Source organism: Cervus canadensis, chromosome 12 (genome assembly GCF_019320065.1).
Source record: "Cervus canadensis isolate Bull #8, Minnesota chromosome 12, ASM1932006v1, whole genome shotgun sequence".
Classification (NCBI taxonomy): Eukaryota; Metazoa; Chordata; class Mammalia; order Artiodactyla; family Cervidae; genus Cervus; species Cervus canadensis.
The window spans coordinates 36036465-36063885 of record NC_057397.1 but is presented as its reverse complement, the minus strand read 5'-3'; the positions used below and the strand labels follow the sequence as shown (position 1 = coordinate 36063885).

The 27421-nt window shown below is 39.6% G+C and overlaps 1 protein-coding gene across 3 annotated transcripts; it reads right to left on the bottom strand.

Moving 5' to 3' along the window:
- Positions 1 to 8073: 8073 nt before the first annotated feature.
- GDAP1 (ganglioside induced differentiation associated protein 1) lies at positions 8074 to 26515 on the bottom strand. Of its 3 annotated transcripts, none has more exons than XM_043484474.1 (6): positions 26257 to 26515; positions 25385 to 25577; positions 16820 to 16993; positions 15506 to 15600; positions 12884 to 12998; positions 8074 to 11253 (listed from the first exon to the last, which is right to left on the bottom strand). In XM_043484474.1, the coding sequence occupies exons 1-6, from the start codon at positions 26371 to 26373 to the stop codon at positions 10874 to 10876; spliced, it is 1074 nt and encodes a 357-aa protein (XP_043340409.1). In that variant the 5' UTR covers positions 26374 to 26515; the 3' UTR covers positions 8074 to 10873. The 3 variants fall into 3 exon arrangements, with proteins under 3 accessions (XP_043340409.1, XP_043340408.1, XP_043340410.1); XM_043484473.1 differs by having other exon boundaries at positions 8074 to 11256; positions 26257 to 26511; XM_043484475.1 differs by lacking the exon at positions 26257 to 26515 and having other exon boundaries at positions 8074 to 11256; positions 25530 to 25579.
- Between the last annotated feature and the right edge of the window lie 906 nt (positions 26516 to 27421).

The window sequence follows — 27421 nt, the reverse complement described above, 5'->3', positions numbered from 1 at the left end:
ACCTCCCAAAGGCCACCTCCTAGTACCGTCACATCAGGGGTATAAGGTTTCAACATATGAGTCTGAATAGGGAATGGAGAAGGACAGTCAGTCCATTACAGCCTCTGGTCTCTTCTCTTATAAACGTTTGTCCGATCTTGGTATCAGGATTATAATGATCATGTAAAACGACTTGGGAAGCATTCCTCTCTCTACATTCAGAAGGAGTTTATACATTATTATTTCTTACTTTGTGCATTATGTAATTTAACAGTGGAACTATCTGGCCTTGAGTTTTGTGAAAAGTTCTTTGATTACTATTATAAATTCAATGTATTGAATAGTTATATGGCTATTCCAGTTGTCCACTTCTTCTTGAATCACTTTTGAAAGATTTGCTTTTCAAAAAACATTTATTTCATCTACTTGCCAAATCTGTTGGCACTATTTGTTCCTAATCTTTTATTTTCCAATTAAAATCATTAAGGCTTGTAATAGTATCTCTTTTTTTATTTGTAATATTGGTAATTTATATTTATCTATTTGTTGGTCTCTCCTGTTGGGGCTTACTGACTTTTTTAATCTTTCAAAGAATGAAATTTGAGCTATATATATTTTTCTGTTTCTAAATCATAGACTTCTGTACTGACTCGATTATTTTTTTCCTTCTCCTTATTTTAGGTTTAATTTACTCTTTCTTTACCCCTTAAAATGGAAACTTATGTCAATTTTTAAAAATTTTCCTCTCTTCCATTACAAACTTTTAAAGCTATAAATTTCCCTCTAAAGCACTACATTTCCTGTATCCCACAAATTCTGATGTGTTTTATTTTTACTGTCATTCAATTCAAAATATTTTATTATTCTCATGTAATTTCATCTTTGAGACATGGGTTATTTCAGTTCAGTTCAGTTCAGTCGCTCAGTCGTGTCTGACTCTTTGCGACCCCATAAATTGCAGCACGCCAGGCCTCCCTGTCCATCACCAACTCCCGGAGTTTACTCAAACCCATGCCCATCGAGTCAGTGATGCCATCCAGCCATCTCATCCTCTGTCGTCCCCTCCTCCTCCTGCCCCCAATCCCTCCCAGCATCAGGGTCTTTTCCAGTGAGTCAACTCTTCACATGAGGTGGCCAAAGTATTGGAGTTTCACCTTCAGCATCAGTCCTTCCAATGAACACCCAGGACTGATCTCCCATAGGATGGACTGGTTGGATCTCCTTGCAGTCCAAGGGACTCTCAAGAGTCTTCTCCAACACCACAGTTCAAAAGCATCAATTTTTCGACACTCAGCTTTCTTCACAGTCCAACTCTCACATCCATACATGACCACTGGAAAAACCATAGCCTTACTAGACAGACCTTTCTTGGCAAAGTAATGTCTCTGCTTTTTAATATGCTATCTAGGTTGGTCATAACTTTCCTTCCAAGGAGTAAGTGTCTTTTAATTTCATGACTGCAGTCACCATCTGCAGTGATTTTGGAGCCCCCAAAAAATAAAGTCTGACACTGTTTCCACTGTTTCCCCATCTATTTGCCATGAAGTGATGGGACCAGATGCCATGATCTTAGTTTTCTGAATGTTGAGCTTCAAGCCAACTTTTTCACTCTCCTCTTTTACTTTCATCAAGAGGCTTTTTAGTTCCTCTTCACTCTCTGCCATAAGGGTGGTGTCATCTGCATATCTGAGGTTATTGATATTTCTCCCAGCAATCTTGATTCCAGCTTGTGCTTCTTCCAGACCAGCATTTCTCATGATGTACTCTGCATATAAGTTAAATAAGCAGGGTGACAATATACAGCCTTGATGTACTCCTTTTCCTGTTTGGAACCAGTCTGTTGTTCCATGTCCAGTTCTAACTGTTGCTTCCTGACCTGCATACAGGTTTCTCAAGAGGCAGGTCAGGTGGTCTGGTATTCCCATCTCTTTCAGAATTTTCCACAGTTTATTGTGATCCACACAGTTGAAGGCTTTGGCATAGTCAATAAATGGGTTATTTAGACATGTACTATTTAATGACCATATGTTTGGACATTTTCTAAATCTTTTAGTTATTGATTTCTGATACAATTCTATTGCGATCACAGAATACAATCTGTAACACACAAACCTTTGTAAATATATTGAGATTTCTTTTATGATTTAGTATATGTCTACTTTGATGAACGTTCCACATGCACTTGAATGTTTATTCCACAGTTGAGTAAAATGTTTTGTAAATGTCAATTAGCTCAAGATAGTGTGCTCAGATCTTCTATATCTAATTTTTGTCTACTTGTTTACTAATAACTGAGAAAGTGGTGTTCCACACTCCCATGATTTTCCATTTGTTCTGGCAAATTTTTGCTTCATGAATTTTGAAGCTTTGTAAGTAGATGTATACATCTATGATTATGTCTTCCAAATGAATTGGTCCTCTTTTGATTTGTGAATGTCTCTTTTATCTCTTGTAAAATACTTTGTCTTAAAGTCTACTCTTTCTAAAATTAACATAGCTGTACCATCTTTCTTATGCCATTTGGTTGGCATATTGCTTTTTGTGTTTTTATGTTCAAGTTATATAATCTTTAAATGTAAAATGTATGTTTAATAGATGCAGATGCTTGTGTCTTTCATTCTTATCTAATCTGACAGTCTTTGACCTTCAGTGGAAATTACATTTAATGTAATTCACACTACATTTACATTTAATATAATTATTGCAATAGGGCATTTAAGTTTGTGCTGTGCTGCGCTCACTCAGATGTGTCTGATTCTTTTGTGACCCTATGGACTGTAGCCCTCCAGGATCCTCTGTCCATAGGATTTCGCAGGCAGGAATACTGGAGCGAGTTGCCGTTTCCTGCTCCAGTGTTTAAGTCTACCACCTTGCTATTTATTTTCTATTTCTCTCTTTTGTTTTTTCATTTTCTTTCTCATTTCATTGATATTTTGTTTCTATTCCTTCTGTTGGCTTATTAGCCCTTTTTATGAATTTTTATTATTCTTTCAGGGCTAACAATGCATTCTAATATAGTCTGGTTAGAGTCAAAATTGTACAGTTTCACCCATTACATTTGACAGCACTTCCTTCTTCACACTTCTCACTTGTTCCTTGACACTTGAAACATCCCTCTTCACACTTCATACTTCACACTCCACAAATCTAATAGCCTTACAATGATAAATTCCATTTATCCATCACTCCAAAATTTTTTGCTTTTTTGTCATATATTTACTTCTACCTATACTGTAAAATCCACCTTAGGATGTTGTCATTTTTGGATGTTACCTCTTAAGGAAATTAGGAAGTGATAAAAATGATCTTTTATATCATCCATATATCGCTGCTTCTCGCACGTATTTTTCCTCCTTTGTGTAGATTTAGATTTTCATTCTGATGTCACTCCCTCATCAGTCTCAAGAATGCCTTTAAAATCTTTTTATCTTGCAGGCCTGCCAGCTCTAATTTCCTCAGCTTCCATTTATCTGAAAGCATCTTTATTTCACTCAATTCTTTAGAGATTTTTCTCTGAGTATAGAATTCTGAAGATTTTCTCCCCATCTGCACTTTAAGGACATTTCTACTCTCTTCTGACTTCCAGAGTTTCTGATAAAGACTAGGCAGACATTCTTATTGTTGTTCACTTGTATATTATATGTCCTTTTCCCCCTCTGACTGCTTTCAAGAGTTTATTTTTATGTTTAGTTTTAAGCAGTCTACTATGATGTGTCCAGGTGCAGGTTTCTTGGTATTTATCTTCCATAGTGTTCCGTTTTCTTAGATTTGTTAGTTAATGCTTTCCATCAAATTTGGGGAAATTTGGCATCATTTTAATTATGTATTTTTCCTGCCTCATCCTTACCTTCTTCTCTTTCTAGGACTTGAATGACACACATATTAGACCAGCTGATATTATCCATCTGTCCCTGAAATTCTGTTCCTTTGTCTCTCCTTTACAATCTTCTATTTTCTCGTGAAGCTTATCCAGTGAATTTTTTCACTTCAGTTACAGCACTTCTGTATTTTCAAGTTTCCATTTGGTCCTTCTTATGTTTTTTATTTTTCTACTATGGTTCCTTATCTATTGACTCAAATAGACTATGTATGTGTCTGCTCAGTCACTTCAGTCATGTCCAATTCTTTGAGACCCTATGGACTATAGCCCACCAAAATCCTCATTCCATGGAATTCTCCAGGCAAGAATACTGGACTGGGTTGCCATGCCATCCTCCAGGGGATCTTCCCAATCCAGGGATCAAACTTGCATCTCCTGCATTACAGGCAGATTCTTTACCACTGAGCCATTATTCTCCTTTAATTCCATTAAAAGAATTAAACATTTACTGGTCTTTAGTTGCTTTAAAATATCTGTTAAATCTAACATTTGAGTCACATCACATTCTGTTTCTATTTACAATTACTTTTTTTTTTGATTGACTATATAGGCCTTATTTTCCTGGTTTTTGCATGTCTGGTAATTTTTTTTTCTTTCTGTGCACTGGACATTTTTAGTGATACATTATAGACTCTGGATCTTTTCTGCTATGTTTCCTTTAAAGGACTTTGACTTGTTCTAGTAGGCAGTTCATTTACTGGCTAATAACCTTTATATTGTATAGGTTCAGTTTAATGCTTTGTTATAGGGCAGCAGTCCCCAAACTTTCAGGCACCAGGATCCAGTTTCATGGAAGACAACTTTTCCATGGACAGAGCGCTGGTAAGAGGGTGGGGATGGTTTTAGGATGATTCTCATAAGGAGCACATAACCTGGATCCCTCGCATGTGCAGTTCACAGTAGGGTTTGTGCTCCTATGAGAATTTAATGCTGCTGCTAATCTGCTGAGAGGCGGGGCTCAAGCAGTAATGCAAGCGATAGGAAGCAGCTCTATAAAGAGAGGACGTTTCACTTGGCTTGCTCACCAGCCACTCGATCTCCTGCTTTACGGCCCAGTTGATAACAGGCCACTGACCAGTACCGTAAGTCCATGGCCCAGGGGGTTGGGGACTCCTGTTATAGTGGATAAGTGGAAACCCATGATGTTCCCCAAGCACCTCTAACTTGACAGGACTCAACCTCCCAAATCTGTCTTCCCTGCAGGTCTTGTCAAGGCTTGGTTCTGGACTTTGTCAGGGTGGGTGTGGGGCTTCCCCAGTGGCTGTGGGAAAGAATCTGCCTGCAATGCAGGAGCCGCAGGAGACGCGGGTTTGATCCCTGGGTCAAGAAGATCCCATGAAGGAGGGCAGGGAAACCCACTCCAGTAGTCTTGCTTGGAGAATCCCATGGACTCTGGAGGAGCCCAGGGGGCTACGGTCCACAGGGTTGCAAAGAGACATGACTGAAGTGATTTAGCACACACGCACACAGGGTGGGTATAGAGCAGCTGTCTTTGTCAGGAGGTGACTGTCCCCCCAGATGACACATGGAAATATCTGAAGACAGTTTTGGTTGACACAGCAGGGGAGCAAAGGGGAGTTACCGGCCTTCAGTGGATAGAGGTCAGGGATAGTGCTAGACAGCCTACAACATGTGCAAAAGGTCTACACAAGAATGATCCATCCTGCACCATCAATAGTGCCAAGACTGAAAAGCCCAGGTCCACCTCAGGGTTTTCACTAGGGCATGGTCTGCCTGGGTGGTTAACGAGGTGTTCAGGAGACCCTCCACTCTGCCCAGAATGGACCTCCAGTGACTTTATTCACTACTTGACATCTAATATCTCTGGTAGGTTACTCTCTGGTAAGCTATGTTAATAGTCATGCTCTGCAGATGCTATTTTTGAAGGGAAGACTGAAAGGAAATAAATGGAGAAATGAGAAGAATTTGTGACTATTTCTACAACATAGCTACCTCTGCTTTTAGTGCTAATAAATTTTAGTTCATTTAATTTTCTAAATGCAAACCTTTACTTTCTTTTGAGCATTGAACTTAATAAATATAGATTTTCTGAAATTATATCTTCATTATATTTTTAATAGGATGCATATTTGATGATGTGTTTGTGTGGCTTTATTGAATATCAGAAACTTATATTCAAAGGACAGCTTAATCTCATAATACAAAGACTTATACATGCTGCCCATATGCCTGAAAAATTACCTGACCCTTTGAACTACATTGCATTACCATCTCTATATTTTTACCAATATTATTGGTTTCTCTTAGTAAGGGAATTCAAAGACAATACATTGTAATTAAGTAGCCAATATATAAATAATGAATAAAGTAAAGGCTTTGGGCTTCCTGATAGCTCAGTTGGTAAAGAATCCGCCTGCAATGCAGGAGACCCTGGTTCGATTCCTGAGTTGGGAAGATCTGCTGGAGAAGGGATAGGTTACCCACTCCAGTATTCTTGGGCTTCCCTTGTGGCTCTGCTGGTGAAGAATCCGCCTGCAATGTGGGAAACCTAGGTTCAATCCCTGCGTTGGGAAGATCCCCTGGAGAAGGAAAAGGCTACCCACTCCAGTATTCTGGCCTGGAGAATTCCATGAACTGCATAGTCCATGAGGTCGCAAAGAGTCGGACACAACTGAGCTACTTTCACTTTTCAAAGTAAAGGCTTAAGACAAAAGAAAGGTCTGTCCTTCCCAAAGCGGTTTTATGACAAGGTGCCATGGATGAGATATGCCACCTTACTTGAATCAGAGTATATTAAGGCCCATGGTAAGCATGAGATGTCTCAAACTCTACATGGTACTGTTGCCTTGTACCTCATAGCCTGCTGTACCCCATGGCCTCCTGACACATATGTCAATCTTCCAAAACAAAATCAAGGGCTCAACTCAGGCACAAGTACTACAGTATACTGTTTTCATCAGTGTGCTGCCTTTCTAACCCACAACATGAGTTCTCCTCTCTCCCTCTCTTCATTTTCATTATGTAATACAAGATTTAAAACAAAACTATTATCCCCTCTTAGAAATTATACTTCATCACTTGATTTGGAATCTACTATCCTACTTAGCAACCCACTGCAGTATTCTTGCCTGGAGAATTCTATTGACAGAGGAGCCTGGCGGGTTACACTCCACAGGGTCGCAGAGAGTCGGACATGACTGAAGTGACTTAGCATGCAGGTATGCATGCACACACCCGACTTAGCAAATCACTGGTAATCTGGAAAATTAGAAAATCAAGACATTCTAGTAGGACTAAGTAGAAAACAACAGTATAAACAGGCCAAATATTTAGCACAAACAAGATGAAGATTATGTCTAAATACTAATTTATTCATTGTATTAATTCGATTTTTCTGTCCTTATAGTGTTTTTTTCTTTTCTGAGCAGACTATACCGTGGTATATGCATCTGACATTCCATGACATTCAAAATTGTTGCATTTTGTTTTGTCTGCAAACTTGGGGAAAATGAGGTCAATTCGATTCTTATTTAGTTGGCTTTGTTCAATGTAAAACAAAAGTAGCATTCAACTTCTATTTGATGATTAGAATAATGACTAAGCTCACCAAGATTAGAAATATGGACAGTAATTTGAATTATTCATAATCCATGACTCAATAAAAGGAATACATAAATATAAAAAGAGTTATATTTGAAAGACAGTAAACATGTGACTTCCCGGGTAAAGACTTCACCTGCCAATGCAGGAGACACAAGAGATGCAGGTTTGATCCATGGGTCAGGAAGACTCCCTAGAAAAGGAAATGACAACCCATTCCAGTATTCTTGCCTGGAAAATTCCATGGACAGAGGAGCCTGGTGGGCTGCAGTCCACAGGGTAGCGAAGAGTAGGACACAAAAAGCGACTGAACAAACACACAAAAATGTAACAAAACTGTTTTGAAAAAAAAAAAATTTGCGTTTTTCATTTTCTCTCTTCATACCTTATCAGGTGGCTGTCTGCAAAAATTCCTTTAATAATCAGTATCAAATATGTTATTCTTTAAGCCACCATTCATTTTAACCAGAAAATTATCTATATTTAAGTAAATTAAGTCAGTAATTTTTATGTTACCAATAAAATATGACATCCTGTAGCTAAATATTTTGAATAACTGACTTCTGCTTACTTTGCGTACTTTAATTATGACATTATGCTTTGACATTAAATGAAAAAAACCATCTGATTTCTTAAAAAGATTACAAAATTAGTACTTTCAGTATACATGTTTATTTTCCAATTAACTTTATTGATCTTACAGGCAGAATAGTATCTTGATCTCTATTACATTCAACAACACCAAAAAATCTACAGCTCTGGTGTCAATATCAATAGTTACTAAAAATGGAGCAAGCAATTTACAACTATCTGCAATTAGGGAAAGTGGATCCAAAAGGCATATAACAGCAATAACAATAAAGTAGTATTTGTGTTAAGACATAAATAGCCAACGTAAATGTAGTACCTCAGGCATTTTTCTAACTGTGGTATCTATACAAATTTTGGAAATTAAATTGAGCACACTGGCCAGTCTACCAATGATCATGAAAGACAAAATACGTAAAAGTGCCTATTTTGCTAATAGGATATGTTCAGCTCTTTAGCTTGACATTGTGTGGTACAGTTATCCCTTCCAAGCATTACAGATCAATACTACATGTGCCTCAAGCTCTTTTACAGATGAATGATCTGATGAAGATGCCCTTATCTCAGAAACTAAGGTCATTAATGTTTATCTTCCCTTGAAACATTCAGAAGGCTTGCTGAACCTAGAGAAAGCCCAATCTCAAACTACTGGGCGAACAGCGACACCTAGTGGTCATTATGCTCCTAAACAAATATCTTAAAAGTATAAACTTAAGGGCATCCATGAAGAAATCACCACAAATGCATCCCCTTTAAATGTGACAGAAGCCTATTTCCAATGAAACTGAATCTGAAAATCACAAATACTTTCAATAACTTTTCTACTGATCAGTAATAATATAAATTGTAAGGCAAAGCCAGCAGTGACCTTTAAATCTTTGTTCTTAATCAACAATCCTTCGCCTTTGTAGATTTTTATAAAAATCCAGTTTTGATTTCTTCATGTCTGAGTTCTTGCTTATTGTAGGATGACATAAAGAACTCTGAAACATGCTGAACTACTGAATGACCGGCTTTGTGGCTCTTTTATGAATACATGGATTGGAATGTCCCAGCAACAAATTTAAACACTCTAAGTGCACTACGGCTCAGAATCAAGACATTATAAAAGCTGCCAGTCTGTTAATTCTTGTTGGATGGAGTTTACACTGAACATTTTATTAATTTTTTGTCAATAGGGAATATCCAGTTCATCAAGATTTTCTGAAACAACTGATTCATGAGTTATAGAATCACTTTACCATCAAAGTCATTGTTTAGTAAGTAGGACTGTTTGCTATTAGTGAAAAAGTCGGTACATTCTTTAGCCATTTGCACAATCAATCTGAGGCAGTCCAAGCAAGCTTTTGCTGCTTGCTGAGACCTTAGCTCTGTTTACTACGCATACTTCCCATCAGACCCAACACTGCTCCCCATGTCTTTCTGGCCAACTCCAGGGAAACTCCACCTTGCCGTCACCAGGAAAGATTTTTCCTGAGCACAAACCCCATTGTTGTTCACGGGACATACTGGAATTATCCCTTCCAGATGGATTGAGGCACCCCCCACAGTGCCAAGACATACATGAATGAATATAGGTGGAATCATTATCCACTGACTTATTTCATCTCCCTGTATTTCATTGCCAAGGACCAAGACTAGACTTTTTCTCCCTCCCTGTAACCTTTTAAGGCTCTGTTGAAGACAATAAATAGATGCAAGGCTTAGACAACAGTTTTTGTGTTAATATACCACCAGCCTCTCCAAATGAAGAATGAGCCTGCTTATCACTCCCAGATCATCAAACTATCCCCTCCCCAGCCACATGCCATGTCAGTGACTACCTAGAACATTCACCTAAATGCCACCTGTGTGCACAAAAGGGCTGCAGAGGCCAAGGCTTCCAGTGACTGTTTGCAACAGTCCATGGGAGTGACATCTCATAGGTACCTTCAAATTGGGGAACCAAGAAGACATTTTAATGTCATTTAAGATTTTCATGTAAATGTTAATCAAGACATGTTCCAGTAGGTATCTCTTGCCCAAATAGATAAGCAGTTAATTTTATTAAAGTAATGACTGTGATTTATGTGCATTTAAAATTAACACTAAGCTGAGGTGCTGTAAGTTTAAAGCCCAGAGTTTTCTCCAGCCAACTCCCCCCAGTGACTCTCCAGTCCTCTTTTCCCAAGGTCCTCAGTTACACGAGGCTGCATGGGCTGTAGCCACAGTAGTCAAACGTAATGTTTACTAAGCGGACAGGCAGCCATGAATGCACTGGGGGCACATGGAGGCTGCATTCCATTGCCATCATTACATAGACGTCATCCTCCCTTTCCCCCTCCTTTGTCCCTCTGCCTCCCTTATTTCAGCCTAAGCTGACAGTGAGAGTATGAAGCACTGCCGTGCCCTTCTGCTGTCTGAACACCTGGGCTGAGTAACAAAGATGATTTCTGAATTCTAGGAGAAAATACTGCTAACTATTCACCACTCAACACACCCAGATAGTCTCAGATGAAGAGTTATGGGCGATCATAGGTTATCATTACTGTCTGCTCATAATAATAATGCTCTCCCCCCAAATAACCCAGAACTTGAACTGGAATTTTGAGTTAAAGGTCTCTCCTCTACCTGTCAGTATTCACCTATCTTGACTTTGTGCATGTTTTAAGGATGAATTAGTTCAGGTTTGCAAATAAGTCCTGTCAGAGTTACCAGCGCACAAAAATATCTTTATTACCTCCTTTCCTCACATAAGCTATCCAAAGAGTAAAGTCAATTATGTTTTTTACTAGTTGCCCAGGGTCATTCTTCCCTGGACCTGGAAGAGTGGAGAAGGGTCTAGCTGAATGGCTGGATTAATGGCCACCACTAGATCCCACCCACCTAGAAGTAATTTGGTCTGGGTCTAAGCGCTAATATCATGCTGCCAAGTCTCTTTCTGAAAAGCATAAAAGCAAAATATCCCATTCCTGCAAGCAAACCAACCACAAGGGTGGTGCCAAGAACCTTTGGGGCCCTTTTCTTGGCCACTCGGAATGCAGTTGGCAGCACCGCAGAGATTAATATATTGTTGACATGTCCCAAAACCTTGTTAAATGTTTTCCTCTTCAAGACACGCTCGTAATAGGTTTCCAAGTTGGGTCGCTTTCCATTTCCCCAGTTTCTCCTCGCAAACCCCAGGAACTTCAGTCGATGCAGTGTAACAGCAAGCGATACGTCCGCCAGGGTGAAGGATTCCCCGCAGAGCCACGGCTGGCGGCCTTCTTCTAATTAGAGAAAGGGACGCGGTGGGTTAAGGGCAAGCGCTGTACCGACAGGGCTTTCCAGGTGGTGCTAGTGGGAAAGAATCCTCCTCCCCATGCAGGAGACATGGGTTCAGTCCCTGGATTAGGAAGATCTCCTGGAGGAGGGAATGGCAACCCACTCCAGTATTCTTGCCTGGAGGATCCCATGGACAAGGAGCCTGGTGGGCTACAGTCCATGGGGTCACACAGAGTCAGAGTCACAGAGACAGGACTGAGTTAGTGAGCACACACGCACGCACTGTACAGACAGACTGGTTAGCATCTCTGCTCTTAGTGCTGAGGGCAAGGTGAGTATAGCAAAAGATGAAGGCCATGGTACATTTTCTTGACAATCACATTCAGCAAGTAATTCTATGCTTAAAAAAAGGGGGGGGCATGCAAATGCATCCCAAGCTACAGGACTTCACCTTCAAATGCAGGGAGTGCAGGTTCAATCCCTGGTGGGGGAAATATGAACCCACATGCCTCTCAGCCAAAAAAAAATCATAACATAAATCAGAAGCGATATTGTAACAAATTCAATAAAGACTTTAAAAATGGTCCACATCAAAAAAATCCATCCCAAAGCTAAGGGACACTTGCTTGACATCTAACAGACACCTGGGTCCCTAGGTGCTGCTAGAGCTACTTGGGCTCGAAGCCTGACTACCAAGCCTCCAAGCCAACAGAGTTAACAGATATTTTCTCGTGGGTTAAAAAAATGACACGTGTACTTGAGGAAAATCTATAAGGTTGGGTCTAAAATGTCACTCAGTAGTTGCTGCTTTTGTTAATTGTTACTTATTTAAAACAGAAGAAAATCCCTATTGTGAAGCAAGTTGCAGGTAACATGGTCTTCAACTTTGTGGTCAGTCAGAATAGGGCAAACAGTCCATGTGTCTGCACTTGGGCTTCATCATTAATTCATGTTCATAGGTACAGAAGATGGGTGCTCACCAGCCAGCCTGCACACACACACAGGCTGACTCCCATGTTATGCTAAGTTACTTTGGTTGTGTCCAACTCTTCGCAACTCTATGGAGTGTAGCCCCCACCCCTCCCTGCCCCAGGCTCCTCTGTCCATGGGATTCTCCAGGCAAGAATACTGGAGTGGGTTGCCATTTCCTCCCCCAAGGGATCTTCCTGACCCAGGGATTGAACCCATGTCTTATGTGTTCTGTATTGGCAGCTGGGTTATTTACCACTAGCGCCACCTGGGAAGCCCACCCATGTTATACTTTACTTCAATTTGCAATTTTTCCCCCGCCTAAGGAAAAAACTAGAGGGAATGTTCTAGCAAGTAGAACACTTCCAAACTAACCACTGTAATTAAAATTTGTGAAACAGGCCAGCTAGGAATCTATCAACCATAACTTAAGTTGTGCAAAAAAAATTCTTCACTAGCTGTATTTCATATAAATGCAGAGTTACAACTAGACACCTGGGTTTTGCTGAATTCAGTATTATTGTTGCTATCATAATTCAAACTGTCCATGAGTACTAACAGTTAAAAATAGGTTACAGAATGTTTTGGCTGAAACCTAAGAATGTTCCCATAAATACCCCTGGTATACAGAAAAAGACAAAAAGAACACAAACGAGAACCTACCTGGGGTTTCTTCATTTCTTCTTTGCAACTCAGTTTCAACCTGATCCAAGACTTTCTCCAATTCATCAAGAATTTTCTTCAAATATTTGACATTGTCATGGTCAAGGAGCTTTGACTAATTAACAAAAATAACTAAGTAGGTTATTTATGCCTGTAAAAATAATCAGTGTAGAGCAGAGAAGATATAAGTTTTTACACAGTGGGAGTCTGTTTATTCTAGACAATGAGAAGGAACAGAATAACTAAAGCAAAAAGCAAACCTGAGGGAAAATGCCCTGGCTGTGAAATTATCCCCGGGGCCAGACTCACTGTCCACTGGCAACTCCTGTGGGACCGAAGGATCAGAGAGGACAAAGAATATGAGGGGCACGAAGAGACTCCTTTCACTGGGAGGGGAGTTTGGGGGGGAATCGATGCATGCATATATATGCTGAGTCCCTCTGCTATTCACCTGAAACTACCACAACATTGTTTGTTAATCAGCTTTACCCCAGTACAAAATAAAAAGTTTTTAAAAAGAGAGATTCCTTTCATGCCCAATTCAAGAATGGAATTTTTAAAGTTTTTTTTTTTTTAATCTTTTGGCCACACCTAGCAGCATGTGGGATCTCAGTTCCCCAAGCAGGGATGGAGCTCCTAGCCTCTACACTGGCAATGCAGAGTCTCAGTCGCTGGAGAGCCAGAGAAGTCCTGAAGATGGTTGTGTTGATTTTGTTTTGCTTTGTTGGCCATGTCATGTGGCACATGGGATCTTCCCCAACCAGGGATCGAACCCATGTCCCCTACATTGGGAGCACAGAGTCAGCCCCTGGACCACAAAGGAAGTTTAAGAATGGAAATTCAGCAGTCTTCAACGAATGAATAACTGAGGGGTCAGAGATGTGTGACTTCCCTGGTGGCTCAGTTGGTAAAGAATCTGCCTGCAGTGCAGGAGACCCAGGTTCGATCCCTGGGATGGGAAGATCCCCTGGAGTAGGAAATGGCAACTGACCCCCTTATCCTTGCCTGGGAAATCCCACAGACAGAGAAGCCTGATGGGTTATAATCCATGGGGTTGCAAAGAGCTGGCCATGACTAAACATGCATGCACACACACATAACTCAATAGCAAGTAAACAATTCAATTTAAAAATGGGCAGAAGATCTAGATAGACATTTTTCCAAAGGTATGCAGAGGCACATGAAAAGATGCTCAACATTTCTGATCATCAGGAAAAACAAATCAAAACCACAGTAAGATACTACCTCACCTGTTAGAATGGCTATTATCAAAAAGACAAAAACTTTAAGTGTTGACAAGGATGTGAAGAAAAGGGAACCTTTGTGTTCTATTGGTGGGAATGTAAACTGGTACAGCCATGATGGAAAATAGTGTAGAGGTTCCTCAAAAAATTAAAAATAGAACTAATATACAATCCAGCAATTCTACTTCTGGGTATTTAGCTAAAGAAAAACAAAAACATAAATTCTTAATAATGCATATATCAGGATTCTAGAAAAATGGTACTGATGAACCTATTTCCAGGGCAGGAATAGAGACACAGACACAGAAAATAGGTTTGTGGACACAGCAGGTGAGGAGAGGGTGGGATGAATTGAGAGAGTAGCAGTGAAACATTATCATATGTAAAACAGATAGCTAATGGGAAGCTACTGCATAACACAGGCGGCCCAACCAGTGCTCCCTAACAACCTAGAGGGTGAAATGGGGTTGGGGGTGGGAGGGAGGTTCAAGATGGAGGGGATATGTGTATACTCATGGTTGATTCACGTTGTTGTATGGCAGAAACCAACACAACATTGTAAAGCTTATCCTCCAATTTCAAATTTTTTAATTAATTTGAAAGATACCTGCACTCCTATGTTCCTTGCAGTATTATTTACAATAGGCAAAACAACTTAAGTGTTCATCAACAGATGAATGGATTTTAAAAAATTGTGATGTGTATATATAGAATAGCATATTTTCCAGCTATAAAAAAAAAAATGAAAATTTTGCCATTTACAATAATGTAGTTAAACCTTGACAGAATTATGCTAAGTGAAATAAATCAGACAGAGAAAGACAAATACCATATTATCTCTCTTATTTGTGGACTCTAAAAACAAACAAACAACTAAGCTCATAGATGCAGAGAATAAACCAGTGGTTGCCAGAGGCAGGAGGTAAGAGGTAGGAGAAATGGGTGAAGGTGATCAAAAGGTAAAAAGGAAAAAAATGAAAGGTGTGAGGGGAAGATATACAGTGTTAAAAAAAAAATTCGCTGATTGCTTTATTGATATAAAAAAGTCATAAACAGAGGTCCAGCTGACTCAAAGTGCAAAACACCTGAAATGACAGATTCCTATGATATTTTATTAATCTGCTTTCACATTTTATTACTTGCCTTGGCAACCAGCATGAGCAATATCTGCTCTTCAAGCAACTGTCATTAGGTCTGAATATCAAATCTAATAAAGAAAAATTCTTTCTAAAAGCAGAGCATGAGCCAAAGGTAACATGTGCACTGATGATCTGTGATATTTAATAGAAGATATTCTAAGAAATAGCAATACTTTACAAAAAGTGGACCATTTAACACAAATAGCAGATGTCAATTGAGGACAGCCTGGTTTACTTACTTTAAGTCGCTTCTGTTTTGCAATGTACGCCTCTTGTAAATCTGGGTTTTCTTCAGCAAGCTTTTTCAGTTCAGACTCCGTGTTACCAATTTGGCCTGATGATGAAATCAGTTTTGAAAAAGAAAATTATTTTCTCCCTTCCATGTAAGAAACAAGGAGAAGTAGGGAAACTTGATGGTAAGAGCATTAAGCGCTGGGCGGCGGGGGGGCACGCCCTCTCTCAGCCCCAGACTTCCCCCTCTCTGTGCCTCAGTTTCCTCACCTTTAAATTGGAGCTATGTTATCGGCCACGCAGGTTGAGGATGAAATAAGAGGCACCTTGGAAAGTGCTTAGAGCAAAGTCCAGCACACCGTGAGTGCTAAGTGCACAATAGCTGTCCTACTTTTCAGTAACTTTCAAGTCTTCCGTAATAAAACTTTTTTTGTGAAGGGAAGGAAAAAGCATTATTTAGAGAAATATTTATTCTGGATGACAGAACTATGGTCAGAATACTTGCTTCAAATCATATGATGGGTATTTATGAGGAGAAGGAGGAGGAACCAGAGGAAGGTGACAGGCCAGGAGACGAGGAAGATGGAGGGAGGGAGAGCTGGGGACAGGAGAGGACTGAGGAGCAGGGTATCAAAAAGAAAGGAAAACAGCCTAAGTAAGAGAACCCTAAAAAACGAGGTATGATGTCATGGAAAGAAGGGCTTGGTGGAATCGGAGATCTGAGTGTGAGTGTTCCTCGTCACTCCTCAGTCTGACCACGGCCCCTACCCTCCCCACCCCTGGACCATGGAGCACACCTCCTGCTCCTCATCCCATACACTGACCCATCCCTACCCTCAGGACGGGAGGAAAGAGAAAGCTCCTGGTCACAGCTCAACCTCAGGGGATCGCCAGTCACTGAATTTAGAGGCAGAGTAATGATGAGACCTCCTTCACATAATGAAACAAAACTAAAGGACCAGAAATGTGAACTCCATTGCGCATAACTGCCTGCAGACCCCAGCTTTTCTGATTCCTAATCTGTCTGTCCCTGCAAACACGTTACGTTCTTTACTCTTCCACAGGCCACTCTTCTGAGTTTTATCTACGCCTGGTCCTCAAGGCCAAGAGCTGGAAAATCAGATCCTGAAGACAATAAATGTCCAGCCAAACAGGTGAAGCACAGATTAATCTGCCTGGTACATGGATCGATGTGTAACATGCATGTCCACGAAGCAAACGCAACAATCCCGCCCTCACGTCTTCCTGAGATGTGCTGGGTGTCAAAAATGAATGAAAAGAAACGTGAGGCAGAATTGCAGGTCTTTAAGATTTCTACATACTGCGAATCCTTGTTGTTGCATAAGCTGGGATCATGGAGTCCACGGTTAGCTCAGGATGTAAAATGCAGCCGTGTGTATAGGCATCCATGGGCAAAGAGTCAAGTAGTTCTCGATAATGCTGGACCCGTGGGTAATACATGCTTCCTTTATCAGGCATTAATCTGGGTGTTTTTTCTAAAATATACATACAAACACACACACAAACATTGAATAAAAAGTTACAAATGAGACATTACATCCAGAAGCAAAAAACAAAAATACAAGCCCCCTCATCATTAACATTTTCAATATTATATGAAGGGAGATAATGGATGACATTTTCCCAGCCTCAACATTCAAAACTTGAACTGATGTCCTAGACCAGATTCCAAACCATAATCAGACTTCTCCAACTCACAAATCACTGTTTTCAAAGTCCAGATTTTCATGCCAACTCTTCTGTGAAATCTTCTCCAACCTCCCACAACTACTAACATCTGACTAGATCAAGTGTGCCTTCCTCTGTACACAAAAAGTAGTTGGTATAAACTCCATTATAACCCTTATCACCTTAATTAGTTATTGTATCTTTTTGCCCCATGAACTCCTTCAGGGCAAAGAACGTGATCTGGAGTCCAGCATAGTGTCTCATACATTTCATGTGTGCTTAGTCGCTCAGTTATGTCCAACTCTTTGCGACCCCATGGACTGTAACCCACCAGGCTACTCTGTCCATGGGGATTTTCCAGGCCAGAATACTGGAGTGGATAGCCATTTCCTTCTCCAGGGAATCTTCCCAACCCAGGGATCGAACCCAGGTGTCCCACATTGCAGGTGGATTCTTTATTGTCTGAGCCACCAGGGAAGCCCAAGAATACTGGAGTGGGTAGCCTATCCCTTCTCCAGGGGAACTTCCCAACCCAGGACTCAAACCAAGGTCTCATTTTAGGCCATTGGTAAATGTTGGTTAAGTGAATCAAGGCTCATCATGGAAAGATGATGAGGGCCCACACCTTCCGAGGTTCCAGTAAAGACCAAGAGTGATCCTGTTGATGTATATGGCAGAAACCAACACAATAGTGTAAAGCAATTATCCTCCAATTTAAAATATTTTTTTTTTAAAAAAAGAGTGATCCTGTTGATGCTATGTGAATGTGAATGGCTAGTCTTCATGGAATTCACCGGGAAGTTCTGGTATTTTATCTCTAGAAAGTGGGTTTCACATAAATCTTCATTTGTTGGTTAAACTCTAGATTATAGACTCCTAACGGCAGGGATCATATACTATTCTTTGTTGAATCCCCAATTGCCTAATATAATGTTTGGCTGACAGCGTCAGCGGGTGTTCAATAAATTTCAATTAATAAATGAATTAATGAATATATCCCCAAATTGCTGCTGCTGCTACTGCTGCTAAGTCGCTTCAGTCGTGTCCGAATCTTAGCGACCCCATGGACTATAGCCCACCAGGCTCCTCTGTCCATGGGATTTTCCAGGCAAGAGTACTGGAGTGGGGTGCCATTGCCTTCTCCGCTCCAAATTGCTAGCTATAGGAATACTTGAGCAGGAGCAGCTCTGGAGCAGTTAATGATGACACTATCATATAGAGGCTGAGACATTCTCCCAAGAGCCCACAGCTAATTAGAGGCAGAACAAGAACCAAAGTCATGAACTCCTAATGCAGTGCTCTGTTGTATTACATCATCATAACATCTTCGAAGGGTATACTTTTCAGAGACTATCCAAGAAAAATAAACCACGTGATCCAGAGGCCAGGGCTAAGTTCCTGCAGAACCAATTCCCACATTTAACTCTCAAACTGCCTCTAAAAAAGTGCCAAAAAACTTATTAATCCAACAGTTGAAAAGAACAGCCTCTACTCTATACATTCCTTTTTGCTTATTCACTTATTTAGTTTGGGTTATTAATTTAATTTAGAATCCTTCTGAGCATCCCACACTCATTCATAAGCATTAACAATTCAGAATTGGTTGCAGAGCATTTCAGGCAAGATCTCATCATGCCAGACCAAGAACAAGCTTTTAAGCCAATAGGCTATTTCTGACTCTCTAAGAAAAAAAGAAGATGGATTACTCCTCAGTGGTCAAGTGTCTAATTGCCTGTTAGCAACTCCAATTCTGAGGTCTGCATTAGAATAACCAAGGATCACATGTCAGCTGCAAACTGCTCATCAACTGTGGGTTTGCCCAACTAGATCATACTTCCTTACTGACATTTCAGGATCTCAGAATGTCACCAGTACCCCCAGTAACGTACAGTAGACATTCCGATGAGAATAACAGACTGGAGGCTTTCTAAGGTGTTTGAAAGTCTGAAGAGTTCTTAACTTTTTGTTTGCCACTGACCTCTTCTCAAAATAATGTTCTTAAATGCATAAAATACATAGGATTGCAAAGAAAATTGATTGTATTAAAGTATGTCATCAGAGTAAATTTAAATGATAACATAGTAATATGGGTGTCTTTTATTAACACATTAACAAGATCAAGCAGCAAATCTAATAACTTTAATAATTTCAATGTAGTGAGGGGCATAAGTGATATTTTAAGACATCTGCAATAACAATAATGCTATTAACACATCACAGTCTTGTGAACATATGAACAAAATCATAGGCACTTCTGATACTGCTTTGAATTCTGCCTACACTAGAAATGATCCATTTCTTTTGGAAATTAGTGAAAAACAAAGACGTAATTTTTTTCTCCTCTAAGATAGTAAATCTCCTGAATTTTGTTCACAGACCACTAGGGGTAACAGTTCACAAAGTATGGTCTGAAAATCCCTGGGCTTCCTGAAGACACCCTCAGAGGGTCTACAAATCAAAGCTTTTTTTATAGTAATACTAAGATGTTCCTTGCTCTTTCATTCTTAATCTCTCTTAAGTGTACAATGGTATTTTCCAGAGGTTACACAATGTGTAAAAACTCCATCACTCTGACAGTTAACAGGATATGAGGCTTGTATGTTCTTGTATTTTAAACTTTTCTCAATTTTAATTTCTAATTTGATAAGTATTGATAGATAGCCCACATAAACAAAATCTCTCTCAAATGTCCTCATTAACTTCCAAAACAAAGGGGCCTTGAAACCTAAAAGTTTAAGAACCACTGCTCTGGGGGGCTCAAGAACCACAAGTTAATAACCATAAATGATGCAGCATTTTAAAATGCTTCCCAGGTTGTTAAATTTATGGCTACTGGCTCTGGCTGCTTTGTGAGGCCAGGCTGGGGGCTTGACTTCAGAGAAGCATACCACTTCCTTCCTGGAAAAAGAATGAGAGCAGGAAAAATAATGTCTAATTGCTTTCTGGGAAAGGTCCATCTGGCCAAGTCTGCATCCAAATGTTTGAACGACTGAAAATAATCTTCTACCAGTGCACCATGAACTATATAAACTATCTCCTAAGACAACTTTGTCAGACAGAGGCTCAGATACCCGCTGAACCCACGTTCTTTTCCAAGTTCACTTTCTCTCTTCAAGGACACCCTGTCCACATGACGATGTTCTACCAGCATCTTCCTGACACCCGCAACAAATCAGCAACAGACAGCTGCCTGTTTTTTTCAAAAGACAATTGGGAATTTCCTTTGACTGATACAGATAATCTTCCCTCTCATTCTCATCTTCTTTTATTTTCCAGTCCTTTTGTAAAGCACTTTTGTTATGATACTCAGAAAATCTATTCTGGGTATTCTACCTCGGTCAGGAGTGAGAAAACAATAGAAGGGTTACAGAGGCAGGAGAGAGAGTCAGAGGGTTTTAAAGAAAAGGCAATAAAGGAAGTTTCCAGCACTGGGGAGGAGGGTTGCAGTAGTGGAAGCCAGGATTAGTGACTAAGCTGGAAGAATTAACAGAAACAAATAAATACATTAGCATAAGACCTGATTTTGTAGAAGCACCGAGTAGGGACAAAGGCAAGGCTAAATTTAGGCAGCAAATTAGAAACAAGCAGATAGACACAAAGCAGAAAGATGCGATAAATAAGGAGAGAAAACAAAAGCACAAAATTTGAAATCAGAAAGAAAGGATAAAATCATATTGCAATCCATTTAATGGGGACATCAGCTCCATATATCCTCAAGTCCCTGTATTGCTAAGTAGACTAAGAATGGCCCTGCGCGATCTTTTAAAAAAATTACATTCAGTTTCTCCAAGAGCAAACAATAAAGAGTTTAGCTTCCCAGGTGGCACTAGCGGTAAAGAACCCGCCTGCCAATTGCAGGCGACATAGGAAATGCAAGTTTGATCCCTGGGTCGGGAAGATCCCCTGGAGGAGAGCATGGAACCCACTCCAGTATTCTTGCCTGGAGAATCCCATGGACAGAGGAGCCTAGCATCCACTAAAATTGAACAAATCACAGAAAGTTTTTTAATTACTTTTTAAAACCACTTTTATTGGTATAATGAGGAGTTTTAAAGACTTCTTTTCTTTTCCTTACCATATACCCTATTTTCTCTGCATTCAGTTACACACTTTGAGCTAATTTGCAATTTCAGTAGATGTGCTAAAAAGTATGTAATGTTACTCAATTATATATGAGAGCCTTTTATTAACAGACATAAAATTATTTTTTCTATGACCTTAACAATAATTGGAAATTCCTTTACATAAATAACTATATTATTTAAAGTAACAATAATTTCAGAATTAATATTATTTTTAAAATCTGAATTAATTTTCTATTGATAAAACTGTATTTATAAAATAAATTTACATTTCCTAATTGGTCTTAATATGAGATCCTTTACCAGGATACTTGGATTCTTTCCAAACCAAATTCTTTTCCTAAGAATATTCAAAATGACATATATGGACATAAGACATGAGACATGATCTTCAGAGAGCTGTTATATAACATATTAAGTTACCCAAATTCAATATTTACCATATGACACCCTTGATTCCAGGTTACCAGTGAGTTATTTGACAATAATAAATAGTATATATTCTAGTATTTTGTACTTACTTAATGCTCATCTCTTTTTTTTATTATCTAGTGGCCATGTTAAAGTTCACTAAAAGAGATGACAATATACCAAAAGCATAAGGATGTAAATATGTAAATACTGATTACACAGAAAGGTTGAGAAAGGTGTACAGGCCAGCAAGCCATCATTTTTAGTACAGTCTCAGTTGGTAGACTAATGAAAGATAGCAAATAACAGCAAAAGTGATGCCTGGTGACTACTGCACTCTGTTCTGGAGATGAATGGATACACTTAAAGCCTCTCATTCCAACCATGGGCAACTACACACCTCATGAAATTCATTCATGTATTATCATTCTAATTTGTCAACTTTCCTCAAAGTTCCATCCATAATTGACCAAAATGCTGCATGTTCCATCGAGTTCAAATGTAGTAGGTCACAATTAGCCGTGCTCTGGATAGAACCTACACTTCTGAAACAACTCAAGATCACACTTGTCTTTTATTTCATTGGCTGTTTTTGGTAACTTATTAGCAAACCAGGGCTCCCATCCTTCATTAACGAAGCTGATTTTTTCAAACAAAATTCATATACTACTTTTAGCCTTGTTAAACTTTATCTTAGTTATTGTTCCATGCGAAGCATTTCATAAGCTACTCATCATTTTAACTATTGCAGTTTACACATCCACAAGTGTAACAGTATTTCTTCTATGCCTTTATTCCAATCATTTATGGAATTGTTAGACTCAAATCAGAGAACAGAAGCCTAAAAGAATACCAGTAGAGATCCCTGTCCAGGTTGATATCTATTTTCAATATTTCATTCATTTTAATCATTCAAAAGTATTTATTAAGCTCCCATTAGAGACCATTCACCATACGAGGCACTGGAAATATAGTTGTTAATGAAACAGACACTGTCTCTGACTTCACAGTGCATACAGGGTCTGCCAGTAAATGAAATAATTAAAGTGTGATAGAATTATCATAGGATAAGTGAAATGAGAGAATATAGCTAAACAAGCAACATGGTATAAGAAATTTATAAATGAATATTCTTCAGAATGATGGTTTATTCATCAGAAAATATGCATTATTCTTATCTAGCCATAGGTGCTCCTTCATTCCACAGGGTTATCACATGACATAATTTGAAATGCTCTACTTAAATCAAGAAAACACTATACCAAGAACTATGCCCAGCACACAACAGATCCACTTTTTAAAGTGTTAGAGACATTCTCCAGTAATGTAAAACTTACGCTGATTCCTTTTAATCAAGATACTCCAAAATATTGTTTTTAATTTTTGACAACACATTCTAGAACTCTGCCATACTTAAAGAAGTAGTTTAAAGCTTAAACAGCACTGCTTAAAGCTTAAGCAATTACTTAATGCAAAATAATTTGTAGTACTGCTTCTCAAACTTCTATGTATATATGAGTCACTTGGGAATCTTATTGAAATACAGATTCTGATTCAAGAGACTTGCAGTAGCTAACAGGCTCCTAGGTGATACCAATGCTGCTGGTCAATGGAATACACGTTAAATAACATGTTATCAATGAATAACATTTGTCTCTCTTGTCTGGCACTTTTCCTAACCTCCATGAATTCTTAATAATAAATATAAATTATGTTAATGATCATTGTGATAATGTTTACATGTTTTTTATTTTAGATAAACTTCATCTAGAAACTCGAGTAGCCTTCATTTATATAAAGTAATTGTTTTCTTACTGCCTTCATATCTACTATAGGTTTCAGTTCCCTTAATCTTAACCTTTGTTTAACCCTTCTCAACTGAATGACTCTTCTCCTTGGGAAACAGCAAAGAGTGAAATAAGAGTTGTTTGGATTGCTTTATCTCTGCAACTGATAAAACTATGTTACCTAGTTCCCAAGAGAACAAAGAGAAAAATCAAGTTTCAACTAAGAGCTAGGATTCTTGATTGTCCGTTTACTCTATCAGTACAACCAGAATTAGGTTCTTAGTTTCCATATTTTCATCTTAATGTTTAGCCCACAATGCCTTCTCCTCTAATTCAACAAACTGTAGTAAGAACTTAGTATTCACCTTGAGCAGTACTCAGAATGCATTCCAGTTTTGCTATGAAATAGTCAAAGAAAAAGAAAGAGCCTAAAGAAAAATTTAATAAAGCTTAATCATCATTAACATGACTATACTGTGAAGTAACATTGTACATTACTGAACATCTGAGAGTAGAAACAATGTAAGGAAGAGGAGGAGGAAAATGCTAGTAATAGTAATTCAAGGGATGCTAAACAAAATATTTAAATATGATTTCCATTTGCTGTATCTTTTTTAAGTTTCTGATGACTTAAAGTAAAATTCTTATGCAATTATTTTGTCTTATTCACATTATTATAATCACTTCTCCCAAGAAATACAAATTATTATTTAACAGACCTCTCCATTTCCAAAAAGCTCAAGATTGAGAAAGTTTGTCTTAAATCAATTAGCCCCCATTTTCTGTACAGTCCCCAGAATTTAGACTTATAAGGGCTAGCAAATAATGATGGATGGAAAAGAAGTTCATTACACCAAGTTAAACTCCTTGGTTTAGATGGATGGCCAATTCCAATCAAAATCCGAGGGAACTAAACACTTAGATTAAGAATAAGGGCAGGCCATTGCTAATCTAATTCCTTGGGGCAAACCCCACCCCTATTTAGGTCCTATACCTATCTTCTAAGTACTTCAGACTTCTTTTTTTTTTTTTTGCCTTAAAATTTCCTTTCTCAGCTTCCAGTAATTTGGGGTTATATTCTGATTTTATCCTGCCTAATTAACATTCACATAACTGGTAGCAGATGAAGAGTAATTGGATCTTATCATGCAGTTCCTTTTTCAGAAGAGTTGTTAGGCTGAATGTTCTGCTCTGTTCTCAGTTCTGTCGGTGATCGGCTGTGTAGTCTTGGGCAAATATTGAAGCTACAGTTTACCTGAAAGGCTTGTTATTAGGGAAGAAGCAAAGACAATGTGTAAGTGCCAATGACCATGAGAGACAGTCCATGTAATAGGAAGGTTTGGATTTGAAAGGCTTACACTCCAGCCCGTTCTGCTATAAAACAGCTATGTTACCTTTGGCAATCTCTCTGTTTCTCTTTCCTCGTGTACAAGATGGGAGTAATTAATCTACCATGCCTATCTCAGGTGTTTTGTTTTGTTTTTAAGACTGACTAGAACAAAAATTACAAAATGTCTGACATAGAACAGGTTGTCAATAATATGAATCTGACTTTAAGGCTAATAAATCACCACCACAAATCATACACCTGCAAGGTTTCTTGCAATGAATTTAAAAGGGAAATTCCAACATTAAAATTGGTAGTTTATATGAAATTATTTCAAAGGAGTCACACTGGCTTATACAAATTATGCGATTGACCCATTTTTATTTGTGTGCTTATGGAAATGGAAAAGGTTGTTGGCACTAAACCACCATCATGAACCCAAAAGGGAGGGAGGAAGGAGGGGAAGAAGGGAGGAAATAGGAAGCAGAGAAGGAGAGAAGGAGGGGAGGAGGGATGGAAGGGAGGAAGGAGGGAAGACATATATTTGTGTTGAAAGTAAATCCAAGAAATCACAAATAGCCTTAACATTACCATCCAGGAAAGTCTGTTCAAGATAATCAATGATCTGAGTGGCCTCACAAATAATGTTTTCCCCGTGGATAAGGACGGGCACTTCTCCAGTTGAGTTCAAACGCATAAACCAAGGCTCATTGTGCTCACTCAGGGGCAGACTTACATCATGTTCCTCGCACTTCAATGCCTTTTCAGCAATTACCAAGCGCACCTGGAAGAGTTCACATTGGTTACCACAACGCAGGTAGGCTTTTAATTAAATGACATCCCCGGATACCAGCAAGCAGCCTTTTTGTGCTTCCCTGAGTTATTAATATTTTCAACACTCCTTTCAAATCTATTCCTGGAAATAACAAGCGAGACATATTCTCGCAGCTCAATCTTATGTTAGAAAAGATAAGTAATGAGAATGATTCTGGCAATATTCAGTCCACGGTCACCCTCTTCATCACTACTACTTTTCTTTGTGTCCTAAACCTTATAATGTGTCTCCCCATAGTAAGAACCTGAAACAGATACACTAGGCTTGTTGAAGAGAGTGAATCAACCAAGAGTAAAAGAAGGAACCCTGGATGAGGCGGTTGCCGGAAGGCGATTCCCTCTGCCTCACTCTCCAAAGGCCCCGGAAACGAGGCCTCCCGCCCTAACGCCGAAAGTGATGTTTTCTGTCGCATTTCATGAGTGGCAGTGCCTGAGTCACGGCCTTTCCATCTCAGACTGATTCTCCCTGATCCTCCATAGAAGGCGCACCCCTGCCCCAGAGGGCCACCCGCCCGCAGGGGTTGAGGCCTTGGAGGTCTAGGTGGGCGGGCTTCCCCGGGCGGCACCCAGCGGGAGCTGTCCAGGTGCTGAAACCCGATCCGCGCCGCCCGCCCGGCCGAGGCCTTTACCTTTTGAGAGCTGAAGGAATGCGTCCAGTGGTACAGAATGAGCTTAACCTCTGCGTCCGACTTGCCTTCCGCCATCAAGGGCGCGCCCCCTCTCTGCTCGTCCTGCCTCCGAGCCATTTCGGGGTGCGCGAGCGCGGGAGGGCCTCGCCTGTCGGTCCTTTACTTCCTCCAGCCACACTGCCTTGCAAAGAGCCGTTTGGCTTTTCCGGGTGCCACCGGAGCCGGGAAAGTTGCGTTCGCGCGGACGAACGAACAGATCACTGGGAAGTGTAGTTTCGCCGGCGAGAAAGCTGCGGGGCGAGTCCGCAAAGACCCGGGGCGGGGTCTCTGCGCGCGGAAGTCACCTGGAAGGTGCAATTGGACGTTTTTTAGGGGAAGTGATCGAAAATATAAGCTCCTGATTCTTTAAGATGAGTAATGAAACGTGTCAATTGCAAATTACTCATGGGTTTTGTAAATGGAGTAGAGATGGCTCAGATACAAAAGCATCAGTTTCCCAAGATACTTAGGATTCCTCATGTAGAGGCTGTGCCTTTGGTGGAAGATTGATAGACAAAAGATTTATGAGTTTTCATTAGAAGATGCTACTATGAGGTCATGTAACAACAACAATAAATCTCATTAACAATGCGAATTAAAAGTCTAGTTGTTAAATACAGAAATTTTTTGTCCATTAAAAAAAAATTTTTACCATCTTTCTAAATTGGAATTTAGAAAGATAGTAAAGATAACCCTGTATGCGAGACGGCAAGAGAGACACAGATGTATTGAACAATCTTTTGGACTCTGTGGGAGAGGGCGAGGGCGGGATGATATGGGAGAATGGCTTTGAAACATGTAAATTATCATATGTGAAACGAATCGCCAGTCCAGTTTCGATGCATGATATAGGATGCTCGGGGCTGGTGCACTGGGATGACCCAGAGGGATGGGATGGGGAGGGAGGTGGGAGGGGGGTTCAGGATGGGGAACACATGTACACCCACGGTGGATTCAAGTCAGTGTATGGCAAAAGCAATACAATGTTGTAAAGTAAAATTAATTAATTAATTTTAAAAAATTTTTAATTCATTTTATTTAAGTATTGTTGGTTTACAATGTTGTGTGTGTTTCTGCTGCACAGTAAAGTGATTCAGTCATATGTGTGTGTGTGTGTGTGTGTATT